Below are 20,014 nucleotides of genomic sequence, written 5' to 3' on the forward strand. Positions count from 1 at the left end.
GCCTGGTTTTACACCTGAAGGGCAGGAAGCGACAGCGAAGTGTGTGACAGCATCACATCCGCCCAGATTCGGACACGGCTCGAGATCCCCTGGGCTTCCAACCAAGCAGATCTCGGCGCTAGCCGGGATTGAATTGGGGCTCCTCTGCCTCCTGGCTGGGGGACCCTGGCAGACGCGGGAGTCCTCTCTAAACCTGCTTTTTCGTCTGTAAAATGAGTGTCCCTCCCGGGGGGTGTGTTTGTCTGTATGATATTACATAATGTTTCGCACTGGCATCTCGCACAGGGCGAGCTTAGCCAAATGACAAAGTAAGAAAATATATATGGTTCAGTTCAGTTGCTCAGTCCTGTCTGACTCTTTGCGACCCCATGGACTGCAGTATGCCAGGCCTCCCTGTCCATCACCAGCTCCTAGAGTTTACTCAGAATCATGTCCATTGAGTTGGTGATGCCATCCAACCATCTCATCCTCTGTTGTCCCCTTCTCCTGCCTTCAATCTTCTCCAGCTTCAGGGTCTTTTCAAATGAGTCAGTTCTTCGCATCAGGTGGCCAAAGGATTGGCACTTCAGCTTCAGCATCAGTCTTTCCAATGAATATTCAGGACTGATTTCCTTTAGGATGGACTGGTTGGATATCCTTGCTGTCAAACGGACTCTTAAGAGTCTTCTCCAATACCCCAGTTTAAAAAATATATGTATAAACCTGAAACTAATGCTCATGTTGGTGAAAACAGGGACGCCAGCACTGGCTTCTTGTGTTGGTTCATCTTTCTGGAAAGCAATCTGCAAATTCTCTATCAAGACTCTTGAACTCTGCCCCTTGACCTGGTAACCCCACTTGTAGGAATCTAGCCCAAGAAAGTAATCAGAAACAAGTCTTTTTAAAAGCCAGCATGTGCACAGAAACATCTATAATAGTGGTCGGGGAAATAATCAACTTTGAAGAATAGCTAAATAAATCACGGTGTCTGCCATGACTGAAATGACTTAGCAGCAGCAGCAGCCTCTTAAGGAATAGCACACAGCCTTCAGAAATTATGTCTTCAAAGGATATTTAAACACGATATGGTATGAAGTGAACTCAGCAGGTTACAAATCTGCATACACATCAGGATCCCAGTTTTTGGAAAGAATAAATGTGTGTAGTGGGTTCATGGGGGTGGAGATTCACTTTCCTTTTTAAAAATAATTTGCTATTATCCGTTTGGATGACTTTTTCATGAGGAGGATGTGGACATTTTTTGGAACGTATGTGACCTTGTGCTGCCTCCCTGGAGATCAGAGAATGCTCTGAGGACACTGTTTGGGGCTAGACTCATGTTAATTGCTTTTTTTTTTTCTTAATCCGCTGAACCTCAGGGCATGTGGGATCTAAGTTCCCAGACCCGCTCCAGCGGAAGCACCAATTCTTAACCACTGTACTGCCAGAGAAGTCCCTCGTGTTAATTCCTTTAAACCAACCCCTTGCAAGCAAAGCCCCCCAATGAAGTATGTTCAGAGGGAGAGGCCTCATCTCTGCATCCCAAATGAGGTCTGAGGATGTAGGTAGCATCGGCTGGAGGCCTCACTCTTCCCTCCACGTTGAGGTGCACCTTCACCATGAAATAGACTTATACTCGGGTGGCGCCATGCTCCAGGAATCTGTCTCTTCTCATGATGATATCATATAGCGTGATTATGATGGTGGTGGTGTAGTCGCTAAGTCGCCTCTGACTCTTGTCACCCCATGGACTCTAGCCTGCCAGGCTCCTCTATCCATGGGACTCTTCAGGCAAGAAGCTTTCATCCACTTGTGCCTTTACCTACTACTAAGTGAGGAGAGGGGAGCAGAGAACAGAGGCAGGGAGTGGCAGGGTGGGCAGCCTACCCTTCAGAGTGACCTGGGGCAGGACCCCTCCCGACTTGGGATCTGAGTGCGGCCATCTCTGCTGGACAGGACTGACTTGTGTGTAACAGGCTCGCCCAGCCCCCACCGCCCACTTACCAGCTTCAGCCACAGTGGCAACCTTCTGTCCCCAGAGGAACCAAATCTCCCTCACAATCTCCCCTCTCCTGTCACTCATCACCAGGCTGATTCCTGTCCAGTCTTTGCTGCTCCATTCAAACATCACCTTCTCAGGAGACCTTTCTTTTAACTCCTTTTTTGAATTTTTATTTATTTTTGGCTATTCTGAGTCTTTGTTTCTGTGCAGGCTTTTCTGCAGTTGCAGCAAGCCGGGGCTCCTCTCTCGTGATGCTCGGGCTTCTCACTGCAGTGACTTCTCTTTTTGTAGAGCACACATTCTAGGGTGTGTGGGCTCAGCAGTTGTGGCTCCCAGGCTCTAGAGCGCAGGCTCAATAGTTGAGTGCACTGGCTTAGCTGCTCTGCAGCATGTGGCATCTTCCCAGATCAGGGATCGAACCAATGTCTCCTGCCCTGGCAGGTGGATTCTTTACCACTGAGCCACCAGGGAAGCCCAAGAGGCCTTTCTTGATTGTCAGATATACCCTCAAAGCTCTCTGTCCACATGGGGAATAACTGGACAATCTAGGGCTCACTGGGGCCTGAGATTCTCACAAGCTGAGCCATCCAGGGATAGAGTTGGCCCCCAATCCATGCCTCCAGACCTAGCTTTGTCTCTCCTGGACAAATCCTGTCGTGTCTACAATCCTTTAACCTTCCCACCAAGAGGTGACAGCCCAGACTTCCCTGTTGGCCAAGTGGCTAAGACTCCACATTTCCAAAGCAGGGAGCCCAGGTTCAATCCCTGCTCAGGGAACTAGATCCCACATGCTGCAATTCAGAGTTCATATGCCGCAACTAAAGATCTCTCATACCACAACTAAGGCCTGGCACTGCTAAATGAATAAAATAAATTTTAAAAAAGAGAGGTGACGTCTTTTGCTACCTTCATGAGGTTGAAGTTTCTTTAGACAGTACTGTGGTAATGATGATTATAATCACAATCATAGCTCTAATTATTCACTGTTTCAGGCACTGTTCTCATATTTTCTCTGAATTATTACATCATTGAATCCTCCTCATATAACCCTATCAGGTAGTTAATAGTCTTATCCCCTTTTTGCAGATGCAGAAACTGAGGGCCAGGCAGGTGAAATGACTTGTCCAAGGTCACTAGGTTAGATAGTGGTTGGGGTGGGATTTGAACTCCAAGCAGTCTAGCAACAGAACTGTACCCTTGATCCTCAGTATACAAGATGTGCCTTGTTCCAGACTTACGGGGAGCTCCTCATTGTAAGATGAGGCAGTGCAAGCACAGATGCCTGGACCACTGGTGCCTCAAAGCCCCTGGGAAATCTTGGTGCCCAGCCCCCAGCCACACAGGGAAAGGCACTATGTGGAGCCCCAGCCTGGCCCAGCCGGCTTCAGCAGTGACCTTGCCTGACACAGCCAGGTGTCTTGGCTTCATCCACCTGGACTGCTTTGTTGTCTTTCTCTCCCCTGTGATCCACATTCTAGGAGGGTTCAACTTCTGCATCTTGTTAACCTCTTCATCCCCTTATGTCTTGCTTGAGGTCTGGCATGAAGTACCCGATCAATACCTGTTGAAGAGGGACTTCCCTGGTGGTCCAGTGGCTAAGACTCCAAGCTCCCAATGCAGGGGGCCCAGCCTTGATCCCTGGTCAGGGAACTAGATCCCACATGGCACAACTAAAGATCCTGAATGCAGCAACTGAAAAAAAAGATCACACCTGCAACGAAGATTGAAGACCCCACGTGCCACAGCTGAGACCTGGCACAGCCAAATATATAAGTAAATTTTTTTTTTTTTAAAGCCTGTTGAAGAATGAATGAATCCAAAGGGCCAGACTCTGAGCAGACTTCACGACTAAATATAATGGCTTGGCTCAAGTGGTGCATAATAAAGCCATTGAGAAATTCAGTACAGTCAGCATTTATTGAGCACCTGCTGCATGCCCAACAAAAACCCCATCAGAAGGGACTAGCATTTCATTTCATGTGCATTAGAAGCATGCAGATTACAACAGCTGGTGCAGTATAGGCTATAAACACGGAAGCCCAGAGTTGCACCAAGCTCCATTCACATCTTCACTCCGTCATTTTCTGGCTTTGTGCCCTGAGCCACATCCCACTTTGCGCCTCAGTCGCTTCATCTGTCAAGGAGAACTAATAGGAACTCCTCCCCCCTCCTGAAGGTTGACTCTTTCAGCACAGTAATCTGGCCCAGGGAGAAATGCCCAATGAGTGTTCCTGTTGCTGATCTGCCAGTACAGGTGGTGGTTACAGCTTCAAGGGCTCCAGAGAGAATTCTCCCTCGTTAGTGCTCAAAATAGAGGGTCAAAGCCATTTCTAAGACTCTCATTTAACTCATTGGCCTTCGGGACTCCCAGCTTCTCAGCACCTGGGAGAACCATCTGCAGCATCCCTCCTTTGGTCCTCACCAAGCCCTGTGGGAATGAGTGTGTGTGTGTGTGTGTGTGTGTGCGTGTGCGTGTGTGCGCTCAGTCGCTCAGTCATGTCCGACTTTTTCTGACCTCATGGACTGTAGCTCTGCCAGGTTCCTCTGTCCATGGGATTTCCCAGGCAAGAATCCTGGAGTAGGTCGCCATTTCCTCCTCCAGGGGATCTTCCTGACCCAGGGATTGAACCCGGGTCTCCTGCATCTTCTGCACTGGCAGGAGGTTTCCTTACCACTGAGCCACCTGGGAAGCCCCATGGGAATAAGGCCAGTGTAGCTATCAGGTTCATTTCCTTTCTGATTCCATACCTTTGCTTATGCTGATTCCTCTGCCCAGAACATCAACCCTTCTCCACACACACACCCCCAAGTGGCATTTTATCCATCCATTCTTCAAGCCCAGCACAATCATTTTTACCGAACCCGAGAACAAAACCAAAGCACTACTAAACAGTGGGAAATTATGCAGCTGTGGACAAGGCACTTGACCAATCTGTTCTTTTTTTTTTTGACCAATCTGTTCTTACACTGAGAGACCTCAAAGACTTACTGTTGCTAAAAAAACAAGTTGCATATAATAAAATATATTAGAGCTTCTCCAGCTCTGATGTGCACAGGAATCTCTGGGGCACTTGATTCTTGTTAAATGCAGGTTGTGATCCAGCATGAGTGAAGCATGAGATTGTGTATTTCTGACCAACTCAGGGTGATACCCAGGCTGCTCGTCTGGCATGGGTGATTCAGCAAGACAGGATTTATAGTATGATCCCATTTCTGTAAAAAACAAAATGAAACAAAATGAATATACATGGGATAAACCAGAGAATAAACTCTAAATAGTGGTTATCTCTGGGTGGGAGGATGACCAGAAGTTTTCAAATACTGTGTAAAGTCTGATTTTTACAATACGTTTTGCTACTGTAATTAGGAAAAACAAACCAGCCACAATGGCGCCCCTCTAGGATGACTGTAACTGGCAACCTCTAAATAAATGAATGGCACCAATCCAGGCTTCATCTCTGCCCTCTCTGGTTCTGGAGCATAACAACGGACTGGCTGGGAGCAGCCACACAGGATGTGCAGTTCCACATCCACATCCAGTTCTCTGGAAGGTTGTGATCATCAGCATCCTCAAAGCAGTGGTTTAATAAGGGTTGCCTGAGCCTCAGGCCGGGGCCATGCCCTTCACGGGCATTCCAGTCTATCATTATCCCCATTACCCAGATTAGATCACTGAGGCTCAAAGATATGGAGGAACCTGGATCACACAGCTCATCTAAGACCCAGGTCAGGCTCTTGGAATGCAATCCGCTTATTCCTCTCTGCCCAGATGTTCCCCAGAGGTCCACATGGGTTACTCCTGTACTTCCTTCAGGTCTGCTCAGATTTTCACCTTACCAGAATCCTCCTCCAGCCACTGTATGCAAAACAGCAACACAGCCCCCACCTCCAACTTCTCCAGCTTTCTTGTCTTCCAAAGTACTCATGACTATTTGACAGTCACATTTATGGGCTCCTTTGTACTTTGTCCTTCTTTTTCTACTAGACTATAAGCCACATGAAGGTAAAGGCTTCATCCATTTTGCTCCCTGCTTTATCTCTGAGGTCTAGCAGAGTTCCTGGTTTAATAAATATGTATTAAATGAGTGAATGAACCACAGCCTCCAATTTACAGACTACTGATCTCCCAGCAGTGGCCCCCACTCTTTTCACAGATGGTGACCTACTGATCCCCAGTAGAACAGGACTGTTGTTGTTGCTAATCTCTAAGTCATGTTCAACTCTTTGCAACCTCATGGACTGTAGCTCTCTAGGCTCCTCTGTTCTCCAGGGTTCTCCCTCTGTTCTCTGTTCTCTCTTCCCTAGTCTCCTTGTGGGGAGTCGCAGTTAGGTTCCTTAAATGCAAAGGTGGAAAACTTGGCTTGGGGCCCCCTGGTCTTTCTATGTGAAAAAAATAAATAGGGTGGGGTTTCAAGAGTCCTGGATTCGAGCCCTACTGTTTTACCACCACCCTGATGGTTTGGGGAGAACACTTCACTTACCAGGACAAGACGTTCCAACTGTCCCAAGAAGGCCCTTCCAAGTGTCAGAGCCTTTGTACCTGCTGTTCATTTGGCCTGGCTAGCTGCTCCTCGGAGAAGGCAATGGCAACCCACTCCAGTACTCTTGCCTGGAAAATCCCATGGACAGAGGAGCCTGGTAGGCTGCAGTCCATGGGGTCTCGAAGAGTCAGACACGACTGAGCGACTTCACTTTCACTTTTCACTTTCATGCATTAGAGAAGGAAATGGCAACCCACTCCAGTGTTCTTGCCTGGAGAATCCCAGGGACAGCGGAGCCTGGTGGGCTGCCATCTATGGGGTCGCACAGAGTTGGACACGACTGAAGCGACTTAGCAGCAGCAGCAGCAGCTGCTTCTCACCATTCAGGTCTCTTCTCAGCTGTCACCTCCACAGAGAACCCTCCCAACCTGCCAGGCTAAAGAGAACTCTTCATATGCTGTGCTGATTTCTCGCATCACTATTAGTGTACACTATCTTCACTTGTACTGTTTCATTTATCTGTTTATTCATTTACTGTCTGTCTCCACTGTAAGATCTATGAGGGTAGAGACCTGGTCTGTCTTGTTTACTACTGTATCTCCAGCGCCTAGAACAGGGTATGGCTTACAGTACGTGTTCAGTAAGTATTTGTTAAATTAATGCTCTATACCTTTTCGTTCTAGAAACAGGGAGATTGAGGCCCAAAGGCGGGAAGGGAAATGCCGGAGATAAATTAGTGTTACAACCCAAAGTAGAAGGCAGTGAAGCCAAGTGAAACTGAAGGTCAGAAGACTATGACCTTGGAAGGAGGCCGTACCTCCAAGCCTCAGTTTCCCCATCTGTACGAGGGAGTGAGGCAGCCACGACTACTCTCCAAGGGGTCTGGTACTAAGGGCACCTGGTACCTAGGAGACTTTGCCCGTTTCCTGGAAAGATAACGGCAGCATCTTTGCCTCCCCCAGACACGGCTCAAGTGTCTCCAAAAGCCGCAGAAGTTGAAAACTACAGTCCCCATAGTGCTGCGGGCGGCGCCTGCGCACGGCTGCCGACCCGCGGCGCAGCGGGCGCCCCCTCGCGGCATCCCGGCGCAGCGCGGCGCTCCGATCCCCGAGGGGCGGGGGGACCCGCGGCGCAGAAAAGCGTCGGAGCGCGCCGCTGCATCCGCGGAGCCGAAGCCTGGAGCCCAAGCGGCGGCCGGATCGCAGCCTGCTGGGCCAGCCGCAGCCATGGGCAACCGTGGCATGGAGGATCTCATCCCGCTGGTCAACCGGCTGCAGGATGCCTTCTCCGCCATCGGCCAGAACGCGGACCTCGACCTGCCGCAGATCGCCGTGGTGGGCGGCCAGAGCGCCGGCAAGAGCTCGGTGCTCGAGAATTTCGTAGGCAGGTAGGAAGCGGCGCGCCCCTAGGACGCGGACTCCCCGCGCCCGGGTCCTCCGGGTCTCGGGACCTGGCCCCGACGGCGCCGGGACCTCGTAGCCCCTGGCGCTGCACGGCGGACAGCGCGCCACCCCCCCCCCCGCCCCCACCTCCAGCCAGAAGGAGGAGGCGGCCCTCCCCCGCGACGAGAGCCCTTCGGGGGCGCAGCGCCCTCCACCCTCCTCATCCCCGCTGGGCCGCAGACGTCAAGCCTGCGGCCGCGGGCTCACGCCCCCCTCCTCCGCTCCATCCTTTAGGAAGACAGCAGACCTGGGCAAAGGGCTGTTCCCCCACCCCGACCCCCCCATGGGTACCGAGGGGCCTACATGACTCCCCTCGGTTCTGAGGGGGTCTCTTGAAGCGGGCAGCACCCCTGGGCCCATGCCCCCAGGTTCTATGGACAGCTTCCCCTACTCTCATGGGGATTCCTGGACTGCGGTGGGGGGTCACCCCTCCCGTCGTCCCTGGGAGAGGACATGGCCCCTTGAGCATCGGGGACCAGATACAGTCTCCCCCGTCACACACACCTCTGCGGCTCCGGCCGCCATCCGTGCGCAGCGCGGAAGAGGGGGGAGGCGCGACTGCAGGATGAGGAAGAGGGGGTAGGGGCAGCCAGCGCCTCTGAGCCTTCCCAGAGCCGCCGGCCCCTTGCCCTGCCGCCGCCCCTGGGTGGGGAGGGGGGGCGCCTGTCAGTGTCGTCCTCCCCTTGGCCTGGCAGAGGGATTGGAATGGAGGGAGAAGGCGGTGGAGGACAGAGATGACTAAGACAGGGAGGGAGGCGGGCTGGCGGGGAGGGGTGGGGGGAGCCATTTGCACGACCTAATCCCCCTCCTGCCTCGGATCCCACAAGGCGCCGGGAGGGCCAGGTGGCAAGGAGTCAGGGGCAACCACCAAGACAAAGAGCCCTGGGTTTAGGGAGGCAGGCAGGGTCGTGACCACCCCCCAGGCTCTCCCCAAGAAGGGGAGACAGAGATGGGCTTTCCGGGGGCTGAGAAGGAGAGAGAGGCCGGCGCTCTTCCCGGGGGCTGGAGGCGGAGGGGGGTTGCTGGGCAGACTGAGGGAGGAGGCAAGAGAATTGACGCTGACCTCCCCATTCTGTCATCTGCCTTCCTAACCTCCTTCAGAAACCCTAGCTTTGGTCCAATGACCTTCATGGGTAAAGAGGCAGATGACCTGTGCCAGAGAGGGAGGCAGGCAGAGAGGGCTTTCTCCTCCCCTCATCCCAGGGATGGCAATTATGGGCTGAGACATCCTGGGTCCCAAACCAGGTTCTGCTGTGAAACCTCCAGCAAGTCACTGCCCTCTCTGAGCCTCAGTTTCCCCATCTCTAATATGGGCGATTAGACTGGACGGTCATCCCCGCCCCTCAAATGACCTGGGAAGGCCCAGTGTCAGCCTCAGGGGTGAGAGAGAAGGATACTGTACGGATCGATGTATCTGTGGGATGCGGGAGAGCCACTGTGGGGGCGACCGGGCCCATCTGATCAGCAGGGGGGACGCCGTCTGTCTCCCGGGGAAGGGCTTCTAGAGAACCCCTTTCCTGCTCATGTGACCCCACCTTCCCCCAGAGCTGCAGAGACACAGACAAGAGACACAGAGATGGTCCGTGTCCCTACGGCTCAACAGTCACCGCGAGGGGGGTGGGAGGACCCTGGAGGCAATACAGCCCCTGAGGCCCTCATGCTTTAGATGACAGTCATGGACATCCTGTACTTTTCAGGGTACAAACCACAGGCCTGCCTCTCCCCCCTCTGCTCATGCATGCTCTGTGCCTGCTGCGTGCTCTGGGCAGGGGGCACCAGGGGGCAGCTGACCTCAGCCACTGTCTGCCAGGCCCTTCCCCTGTGCCCCCTGCCAGGCTATATGGGATGGATCACAAGAGCCCTGTGAGGCGGGTACTGTGATGACCACCCTGCAGGGGAGGAAACTGAGACACTGAGGTTAGAGGCCCTGTCCAAGGTCACAGGGCCAAGAAGGACCGTGCCTGTCAGACTCCAATCTGGGGCCCACACCACCTCTAAGAGTCCAGCTCAGCACTGAACACAGGAACACCCAAGTGTATGGACCCCCACTTTCCCCATCTGAGGAATGGGCCCAATGCCAGCTGCCGCCCTGCCTTCCTGAGACATGGGTGTGGGGCTCCAGCAAGTTCACAAGTATAAAAGCCCCCTTTTATAGACTCGTGGAAGGGAGGTATCAATGTTCGGTTAGGTTTGGGGCCTGTGTGGGCCAGGAGACCTAGCTGCTGCCATCTCGGAGTCCACCATCCAGCCGAGAGAGGTGCCGGGGGTGGACCGCACAGCAGGCCAGCCTGGCCACAGCTGACTTCCGCAACTGTTGGCTTGTCGAGGGGTCGAGTGAGATTCAGACTCTGCCCCCAGAGGCTTGGACCCTCTTGCTGCCCTCCACAATCCAATAGCCTTTGACTGCGGCTCCGCGGGAGGATACACAGGGTGTCCAGGCGCAGGTCTGGGGCAGAGTAGGGGCCTGGCGTACAGTGGTGTGCACGGGGATGCATTAGTTGATTCTCATGAAAGCTAGTGAGGAGGCCAGGACTGGAGTGGGAAACAGGTTCACTGGGGTCCCCACAGTCTGCCTCTCCATGGATCCCCACCTCTCCACCTTGGGCTGGGTCCCCAGACCCATGTGCATGGTAACAGCCGCTCTGCCTCCTGGGGTTTCCCGGGAGTCAACCCCCAATGGAGAGGAAGTGGAAAATATATCAGAGGAAGCAGAGGCTGCTCCAGGCTTCCGGGCACCCAAGAGGGCCCTGTTGTAATCTCTGCTGTGGTGGTAGCCCAGGCAGCTGCCCAGGACCCTGGCAGGGCTGCTCTGGATCTATGCTTTTTCTTTGTCTCCCTTTTACAGAAAGGAAGGCTGAGGTTGATTTGTTCAGCCATCCAGCAGATGTACATGAAGAAGAAAACTGGGGGCCATAGTCAATGCTGGGAGTGAAAAGGGCCACTTTCCACAGGGAGGTCAGAGAGGGTGTCTAGGAATCCGTGGCATCTGAGATGAGAACTGAGGGACAAGAACTCATGTGACTATTTGGGGAGAAGCATTCTAGGCTGAGGGAACAGCACATGCAAAGGCCCTGGGGCAGTAACGAATTTGGTATCTTTGAAGAACAGAAAGGAAGCGCGGTGGCTGGTGTTTGCTGGGCAAGGTGAACACAACATGGGAGAGATAGGCAGGGGCCTCAGATTAAGCTGACGAACGACGTTTGTTTTCATTCTTATCAGAAGCTCTTAAGTAGTGGAATGACTTGAGCTGCTTCCAGCAAGTGTGTGACTTGGGAAGGGCGACAGGAAACAGGTCCGGAGGCTGCTGCGCTGGACAAAGTGGGGCTGGACCAGGGCGTTGGCAGAGAGAGGGGGAGAACAGTGGGGTTCAGGATGTATTTTGGAGGACAGTCCCACAAAACCTGCTGGGGGATGGGATGTAGAAGGTGAGGAAAGAAGAATCCAGGATGACTTTAGCACCTCTGACCCTGGTGGGCGTTGGTACCATTAACAGAGTCTGGGAGGAGCAGGCTGGGGGTCAGGGGGTAAGATTGGGAGTCTGGTTTTGAACTCGTTGAATCTGCGATGTCAGGTGGGCAGTGTGGTGATGCAAGTCGGAAGCTCAGAGGGAAGGCGGGCTGGAAATATAAATTTGGAAAAGATGGGATGTCAACTCGTGAGCGTAGATGAGATCATCTCGGTGGTGAGCGCAGACAGTGGAGTGTGCGTGGGCCCCGGACACCCCAGCACTTTGTGAGCAGATGTCTGGGGCCCCAGGTTTCCCTTCGTCTGCCCCCAGCTGTGTGCCCCCTCCCCACTATACCCATCCGGCACCGAGTCAGGTGTCCTGGGACAGGCTTCCAGGCTCTGGCACCCCTGGCCTCACTCACTCTGAGGCCCAGGCGTGCTGACTATCGGGCACTGCCCATCTTCCCTCCTGTTTGGCCCCCTGGGGAGGCCAGGGCCAGCAGGAGTGTGGTAGAGGGACTGAGCACTCAGGCTCTGGAATCAGACCTGGGTTTGCAGCTTAGCTCTGGTATTTACACGCTGGGCAAAATTGGGCATGTTTTTTAAACCCTGCCCAGCTGCTCTTTCCTCATCTGTAAAATGGGGATAATAATAGCACCTCCATCACGGGACTGTGGCGAGTGTTGACATCATGCCCGTGAAGCACTCAGGTCAGGTCTGGCCCAGAGAACATGCCCATTCTGTTCCTGCCTGGGCATAGGTACCAGCTGGGAGGAGGGGCAAGGATGCAGGTGCGGCAGGGAGCCTAGTGAGTGAGCCTCTGCCCAGAGCCCAAAGGGCAGCCTGGGGGATAGGCTTTTGGTTTCCTCTGCTGACTCAGCCTACCCCAGCTCAGGCTCACTGAGTGGTTGGTCAGTCACTGAGTTGTGTCTGACTCTTTGCAACCCCGTGGACTGACTGCAGCCCGCCAGGCTCCTCTGTCTGTGGGATTTCCCAGGCAAGAATACTGGAGTGGGTTGCCATTTCCTTCTCCAGGGCATCTTCCCAACCTGGGGATTGAACTGGCATCTCCTACGGCTCCTGTATTGGCAGGCAGATTCTTTACCCTTGAGCCACCTGGGAAGCCTTTTGCTCAGGCCCCCTGCCTCCTACCAATCCCCTGTCTCTGCATTCTGGTCCCAGCACAGACCTTGTGCCAGTCTCTGGCCTCTGAGAGCCCTTCTCTTGGTCAGCCCCAGACCCTGCCATGGGGGACAGAGCATTCTCCACTACTAGGATCTGTCTCTTCCTCTGAACACCTCAGGCTACATCCCATTTCCCAGATTCGGAGACTGAGGCCAAAGAGGATTAGGGCATAATTGAGACATCGAAAGTAGAGAGGCGGAGGGAACTGACATCTCCTTGGCACTTGCAGTGCGCCAGGCCCTGAGGATAGAGCTGTGAACAAGCCAGACCCATCCCTGTTCTTGGGGGACTCACAGCTGAGCGGGACAGACAGAGGCTACATTACACAAAGAGCTCTTATGTTGTGGGTTTGAAGAAGGGTACCAGGAGCCTGATGTTGTAGGGAGCAGGAGTCATCAGGGGGCCAGAGAAGGCGCCTGAGCAAAAATAGGACTTGGTCAGGCAAAGGAGTGAACCACTCCAGGTGCAGGGTCCCTCCCTGAGGAAAGGCCAGAGGTGGAACCCGGAGGAGAGAAGGGCAGTGAGGAGCAGAGATCGCAGTGAGATCAGGCTGGTCTGGGAGGCGCTTCGGGCCCTTCAGCCACCCCGACCCAGAGAGCCCACGATGCTGTGCCCCTCCCTGCTCAGAGCATGCTCCTGGCACATGCCCTCAGCCAGACCTGTGTGCCCATCCCTGCCAGAGGACGTCTTCTCCAACCCCCTGCCCCACCCAGTGGCCCCAAGGAACTGGGAATGAAAGGTGACTCTGGCAGACAGCATCTGATCCCGGTGTCAGGAGCATCGAGTTTCCCTGGCCTTGGCTGGGGTTGGAGGGTCAGAAACAGGAGGAGGGGACACAGGCAGGCCGGTGCAGAGGGGTCAGGTGGGAGCGGAGGCTGCCAGTCACAGACGCGATATTATCAGGCCTGGAACCCAGGGAGAAGTGGAGCCCATGTGCCGTATGTCTAAATATTCCAGTTATAAATCAAGCTAAGGAATTGCTAACTACAGTGCATTCTGCCCTCCCACCTTGACAAACACACCTTCAAAGCAACCTGGCAGGATGGTGTGGAATTTAGAATTTCAGACTCCTCCCAGTTCTGAGATGGGGTGGGGACTCCCCTGGCTGCCCTCATCTTCCAGCTCCATCAGCCTTAGCCTCGAGGTTGCCTCCTTGCACTGAGGGCAGCCCACAGGTGGGAAAGAACCTAGAGGTATACTTGAGACTGAGAGAAAGTTCCAGGGCATTTAAGTGTGGCCTAGGAGGGCTGCACGAGAGCCTCCCTGGTGGCTCAGCGGCAGAGAATCCACCTGCCAATGCAGGAGATCTGGGTTTGATCCCTGGGTCAGGAAGATCCCCTGGAGGAGGAAATGGCAAGCCACTCCAGCATTCTTGCCTGGGAAATCCCATAGACAGAGGAGCCTGGCGGGACACAATCCATGGGGTCACAAAGAGTCAGGCTTGAATGAGCAGCCAAAACAACAACAAACAAGGAGGGGTGCACAGTCTCACGGGAAGGTGAGGCCAGAGATTCCAGCAAGGGTGGGGCCCAAGGTCAGGGCCCCAAGCCCCCAGGTCCAAGGGCAGTGTTGCTTTTTGTCTTCTTAGAACCAGCAACCTCTTAGTAGGAGGAACACCATCCCCAATTTTCAAGTGGTGAAATGGCACAGAGAGGGTAAGGGACCTGCCTGAAGTCACACAGCGGTGCATCAGAGGCAGGACAGGAACCAGCACGGGTCTTCTATCTCCATGTGAATGTCCACCGTCTTCACCCCAACCCCTGTGTCTGCCTCTCCATACACCTCAGCTTCTCCTCCTCTGCTCTCCCTGGTTGTCTCTCGGGCACTCTTGCCCGCTTCCTGGACTGAACTCTGGCTAAGGAATACCAACCGTTTGCAGCAGTCAGCTCTAGCAACTTGGAATTCCTATGTTGTTGTTCGGTCACCAAGTCGTGTCTGACTCTTTGGGAGCCCACAGACCGCAGCACATCAGGCCTCCCTGTCCCTCACCATCTCCCAGAGTTTGCCCAAGCTCATATCCATTGAATCAGTGATGCCATCCAACCGTCTCATCCTCTGTCGCCCTCCCAGTGCCCCAGCCGGAGGCCCCGGCATTGGCTCCCAGCTCCTCTAGCATCCTCTCCATCCAATGCAGTCTACAGACCCTGTGGGTTCTGCCCCAGCCCATCCCTTCTGTACCTGGGCCATCATCACCTTTGTCCTACCCAACACCCAGGACAGACTCTTCTCTTGCTATTCTCTGTCGGGCAGCTCAGCACTTTCTAGGGCTTCCCAATCTGATGCCTCTGCTTGAAGCCCTAATTAGCTCCCTGCCCTCCAAGCAGAGCCTTATCTCCTGAGCTGGGGCCCTGAGGCTGGCCGTACCCAGCCGGGCTTCCCCTCCGGGGGCCACCTAAGTATCTTACAGCTCATGGGAAATGGGCTGTCCCTCTCCCTCACTCTCCTATTCTCTCTGCCAGGAAGGTGCCTCACCCCACCTCCGTCTTCTTCCTTCACTGGCTCAACCTCCAGATCTCACATCAGCCAACACCTCCTCTAGGATGCCTTCTCTGACCACCCTCCAGCCTGTGACCTTGGCATGTGGGGCAGGACTCAGTTTTCTCCCAGAATGAGGGACCACAGAGGAAGAAAGAGGCCCGTGACCTTGGGCTGAGAGCTCCTGGCAGAGGAGATCCAACCAAGGTTATTATGAACGTTTTACCTGTTTATCACTGCGCCACTCTTTTGTCCCCAGTCTTAGCACAGGGAAACGAGGCCACCAGCCCAGATGGGGAGAAACATCTCAGCAGGTGAATGCAATGCTCCCTGGCACACGTAGGCGCCAAGCCCAGGATGGGCACTCAGGTGACTCACGGCAGTGCCAGTGGGTAGTCTGTTAGGTAGATCCTTCTACAGTCAGGGTCTCGAGGCATCCCCTCATTGGCCATAGGAGGGAGCTGCTGGATTGTGTCCATTTCATGGATGGGGAAACTGAGGTTCAGAGCAGGGAGATAATTTAGTGGAGCTGAGATTCCTTCACCTCAGGCTGTTTGTGATAAGAAATAACGATCCAGGAACTTCCCTGGTGGTCCAGGGGCTAAGACTCTGTGCTCCCAATGCAGGGGACTCAGGTTTGATCCCTGGTCAGGGAACTATATCCCACATGCCACAACTAAGAGTTCGAATGCTGCAACAAAGACCCAGCACAGTGAAATAAATGAAAGAAATAAGGATCCAGAAGTAGCTCCATATTGAGCAACTTGGGAAAAGTCCACGCTGAGCTGTTAGACAGGCAGAGCTGCTACCCAAGTGTGGCTCAGAGCCCGGGTCCGTGAGGGGCACCTGACTTTGTCTCTCCCCTTCAAGTTGGGAAAACTGGCCACGCCAACCCCACACAGCCATTTGAGCATCAATCAAGAGGCTGCAGGTTTCTTAAACAACTTGATTAAGGTAGAATTTACATGCTGTAAGATTCACCCATCTTTAGTGCACGCTTCAATGATTTTTCGCACATTGGTGCAACCATCATCACAATCCAGTTTTAGACCACTTCCATCACCCCCGGAAGAAACCTCGTGATGATGCAGACTTCAGAGCCCCCGGAAGCATCCTTGGCCAGCAATCAACAATCCATCAGGGTTTGCCATGACTGTTCTTATAAGTGATAAAACGTTTACAGTGCTGAGCCCCAGGTGTTAGGGGTGATGGTCGCTTTTTATTTTTTCAATGTCTTATGTATTTTGTGAAAAAATATTTAATGAGAGAGCATATGATTTTTTTAAAGCACGGGCAAAAGAAATCGTTTCCGTTTTGAAAGTATAAAGTCGTCAACACTTGAAAGAAAGGGAGGGAGGAAGACAGGGAGGGAGGCAGGAAGCAAAGAGGCAAAGAAGAATGGTAGGAAGGATGGAAGGATAAGGTGAAAAGAAAGATGACATGTTTTCTTTAATATTGAAGAATGGTTGTTGTGGGAAGAGTGCCGGGCTTGGAATCCAGGGCCCAGGACACCAGTCTTACCCTGTCACCAACTTGCACTGTGAACTCGGGCAACCCTCTTTCTTGTGCCTCAGTTTCCACATCTGTACAATGAGGGCGGTGATGGGAAAAATGGAGGAACTTCCAATCATTCCTTCGGCCAACAGGGGTGTCCCGAGCGCCTGCTCCATGCCAGGCTCTGAGCTGGGTGCTGGGAATACCGTGTAAACGGCCAATTCAGGCCCTGCTCTCAGGACATTAGAATACCAGGGGAAGCTAAGACCAGGGCTGCCCTGAAATCTTCAAACCTCAGCTGGAAATTCGTGGATTGTGTGACATGGGCCAGCCCAGGGCCTCCTGGGGCGGCAGGAACAGAGAGGGACTTGTTGCCTGGGGGCAGTCTCACCTCCTCCCCACTGTATTTCTTGGCCCACCCACTCCCTTGCCTCCACCCTGGCTCCCTGCTTCAGAGGGCACCTCACAGTCTGTTGGGCCCCTTCCCTTCCATTTCCAAGGCAAGATTGGGCTGGAAATATTCTGGCCTCCGCCCACTCCTCTGGCCGGCCCCCAGGAAAACTATCTTCCAGCTCCCTCCCTGCGGCATCAATTGATGACATGGTCCGGGGAACCCAGGCTGTGTGCTCAGCTCCCTCAACAAGTTTTATTTCTCATCATTGCTACAGGCCTCGCAGAAACCCATTTTACTGATAAGGAAACTGAGATTCAGAGACGTCTGATGATTTATCCATAGTCACACAGCTCGGATATCCAATGCTGGGCCTGTCTGACATCAGAGTCCAGGAAACAAGAGACTGACAAGGATGACCGCCGCTGGGCACACACTAGTCCGAGCATCCTACTTTCTGGTGGTATTTGAGCTCAGCAGGACTTGGGAACCAGGGTCCCAGAGCAATTGTCAGACTAGGAGTGGCAGCTCTGGGTATAATTCCTCCAGGCCCCTCTGGGGTGACAGTGCCAGTTCCGATACGCCGTATGTGGTGCCTGGAGGTGGTGAGATGTGTTTATTTCATCCTCCCTGTGCTTCAGGTTTGAAGGTACCTCTGCAGATGGCAAGGCAAGGCCTCCCCAGGAAACCACCATCTGTCCAAAATGAGTGGGAGGAGCTGGCATGTCACCAGCCACCCCTCCCACACGTCAGTCGAGGCTGGTGGGCCCGGCACACTTTTCTCTGAGCACCTGTTCTGTCCTTTCTTGGGCAAACCAGGAGCTGGGTGGGAGGTGCAGAGGTGGCTCTGGCAGGAGACCAGATCAGGCCCAAATCTCCAGTGCAAAGGTGCAGGACACCTTATTATTTTTTAATATTTATTTATTTTTCTGCGCCGGGTCTTAGTTGCAGCACAAGGGGTCATCGTTTAGTTGCGGCATGTGGGATCTAGTTCCCTGACCAAGGATCGAACCCAAGCCCCCTACCACTGGACCATGAGGGAAGTCCCCAGGGGGCACTTTAACTGAGGGTATGGGGCAGTCTATCCAGGCGAAAGGTGGAAGCTGTGGAGTTGCTCAGCCATGCTTGCTCCTTCCAGGGTTGCCTGAGCCCCTACAATAGCCCATCCTGTGCCCAGCACGAGAATCCTGTGCCCAGCGTGAGAATCCAGCGGGCAGTGAGGCACTGAGTCTGGATGTGGGAACAGCCGTGCTCATACTGCCTGTCCAGGCATGAGCCTAGCTGAGAAGCAGGCTTCCGGGTCCTGGGCCCATCTCAGCCATCCCTTCCATTGCTGTGCGGCCTCACAGCTCCCTGCCCCTCTCTGGGCCTCTGTCCTACCCCCTGGACAATGACAGGGAATGAGATGTTCTCTGAAAACTCCTCCTCCTTGAGGTCCATCGTTTCCAGCCAATATTATGTGGTCAGGATCCTGAGATCCAATTCAGTGCCTAGAGGACGTGAGGCAGACAGTTCTTCAGGATCTTGGATTCCTTGCTGAATTTTGGGAGGATTTGAGGACAGGAGGCTCTCCTTAGCAGCCCCCTCCAGCTGCTGAGTGCCCACTCTGTTCCAGGCATGGGCTAAGGCTCCAGGAATCATTGTGCAGCCACGTGTGGTCATATATGACGCCTCCTTTAGGTCATGTGGTTTACAACTGAGGATCCTGAGGCCCTGAGGGTGAAGCAACTGGCCCAGGGGCACCAAGTTGGGGAATGGCCAAGTCAGGACTTGAACCCAGGGCCTCTGCCTGGCGCTGGTTCCTCGTCACTGAACCAGGAGCTTTAAACTTGATGGGAACATGGGGATTGTGTTTAGAATCCAGATTCCCTCCTCCCCTCCCCTGCGCCCCCCAACCCTGAAGATTCTAACCCAGCCTGTCTGAGAAATGGGCATTTGAACAAGCCACCCAGGGAATTCTGAGAGCCTGGGGCAGGGCCAAGATGGAGCCCTGGCCACCTGGGCACCCATCCCCACGCCGGCCTGGGAAATCTGGGTCTGAGTAGGCACCGCTCCCACACATGCTCTGTGCTCTAATCTCTGCTTCCCATAAGCTGCTTGTCCTTTAAGTAGCCCTGGGAGGCAGCAACTTGGAGCAGGCTGGCCCAGACCCCTGATCACCCCTCCAGCTGGGCTCTGGGTTCCCCACACCCTCTATGTGGCACCTCAGGGACCTCCACCTCTCAGGCCTGCCAGGGCCAAGTGGGTCTATTTGTGCAGGAAGGGGGTTGGGGGGCTGGTGCTCTCAGGCTAGAGCTCCAGGGAAGGTTCATGTCTCTGCCTGGGGAGGGGCTTTCTGTGGGGAGTCCCATCCTTTCCAGCCCCGCCTGCAGTTTCCATGGCAAGTTGCCATGGTATTGCTGGATGAGGAGAAGGTGGGGAAGAAGGTAGACCCCAGGTCCCCATATCCTCCCCAGCCTCTGTGAGCCGAGATGCCCTATCTTTCTGGGGCGGGTCCCAAGTACTAGAGGGTCACCCCTGCAAAGAAGTCAAGAGTAAGGGGTAAAGACAGAGACAGGAAGTCCCTCCCCCGCCAAGTGAACCACCTCCCGCTCTGTGCAGCCTGGTGCACCTCCATTCCAGCACATGTCACACTGCATCACATTATCTATTTACTTGTCTCTCCCACCACGCTGTGAGCGCCTAGGGGTGGGAACCGTCTGACTCATCACCTCCCATCCCCAGGGCCCAACACAGGGCCTGGCACAGAGCAGCTGCTCCCAAATATGTTCTACACTGAATTTAATTAAATTGCATAAAAAGCCAAGTCTGGCTCCTCACATTTAGGGGGCAGCAGAGTCTGATGGGAAAGTTTCCAGGCTCTGGGGTCCGACAGCAGCGGGTTTGATTCCCTGACTCTGCCGTTCCTGACTGGGTGACCTTGGATGAGTCATTTCACCTCTCTGAGGCCTTGGTTACCTCATCTGTAAAGTTATATCTTCTCCATATGAAAGCACTTTTTGAGGACTTGGGCGTTCAGCTCCCTGTTATTACTTATTTCTCATTCCATTGGGTTCATGTGGCATCTTCCCTGGCCAGAGATCAAACCTGTATCTCCTGCATCGATAGACGGCTTCTT

General features: G+C 53.8%; 1 protein-coding gene across 16 annotated transcripts in view; it reads left to right on the forward strand.

The window, feature by feature from the left end:
- DNM1 (dynamin 1) overlaps nt 7,580–20,014 on the forward strand; it is a 43,298-nt gene continuing 30,863 nt past the window's right edge. For 11 of the 16 annotated variants that reach the window (XR_001918860.1, XR_001918861.1, XR_001918862.1 and 8 more), the window contains exon 1: nt 7,586–7,849. Coding sequence is in view for 12 of the 16 variants with exons in the window: in XM_018055862.1 (XP_017911351.1) it covers nt 7,689–7,849 (161 nt within the window). In the remaining 4 variants the exon portion in view is untranslated. Of the gene's footprint in view, nt 7,850–20,014 lie in introns of all 16 variants that reach the window. The other 5 variants (XM_018055864.1, XM_018055858.1, XM_018055861.1 and 2 more) reach the window with 1 other exon arrangement.

The sequence above is a fragment of the Capra hircus genome, chromosome 11 (genome assembly GCF_001704415.2).
Source record: "Capra hircus breed San Clemente chromosome 11, ASM170441v1, whole genome shotgun sequence".
NCBI classification, from domain to species: Eukaryota; Metazoa; Chordata; class Mammalia; order Artiodactyla; family Bovidae; genus Capra; species Capra hircus.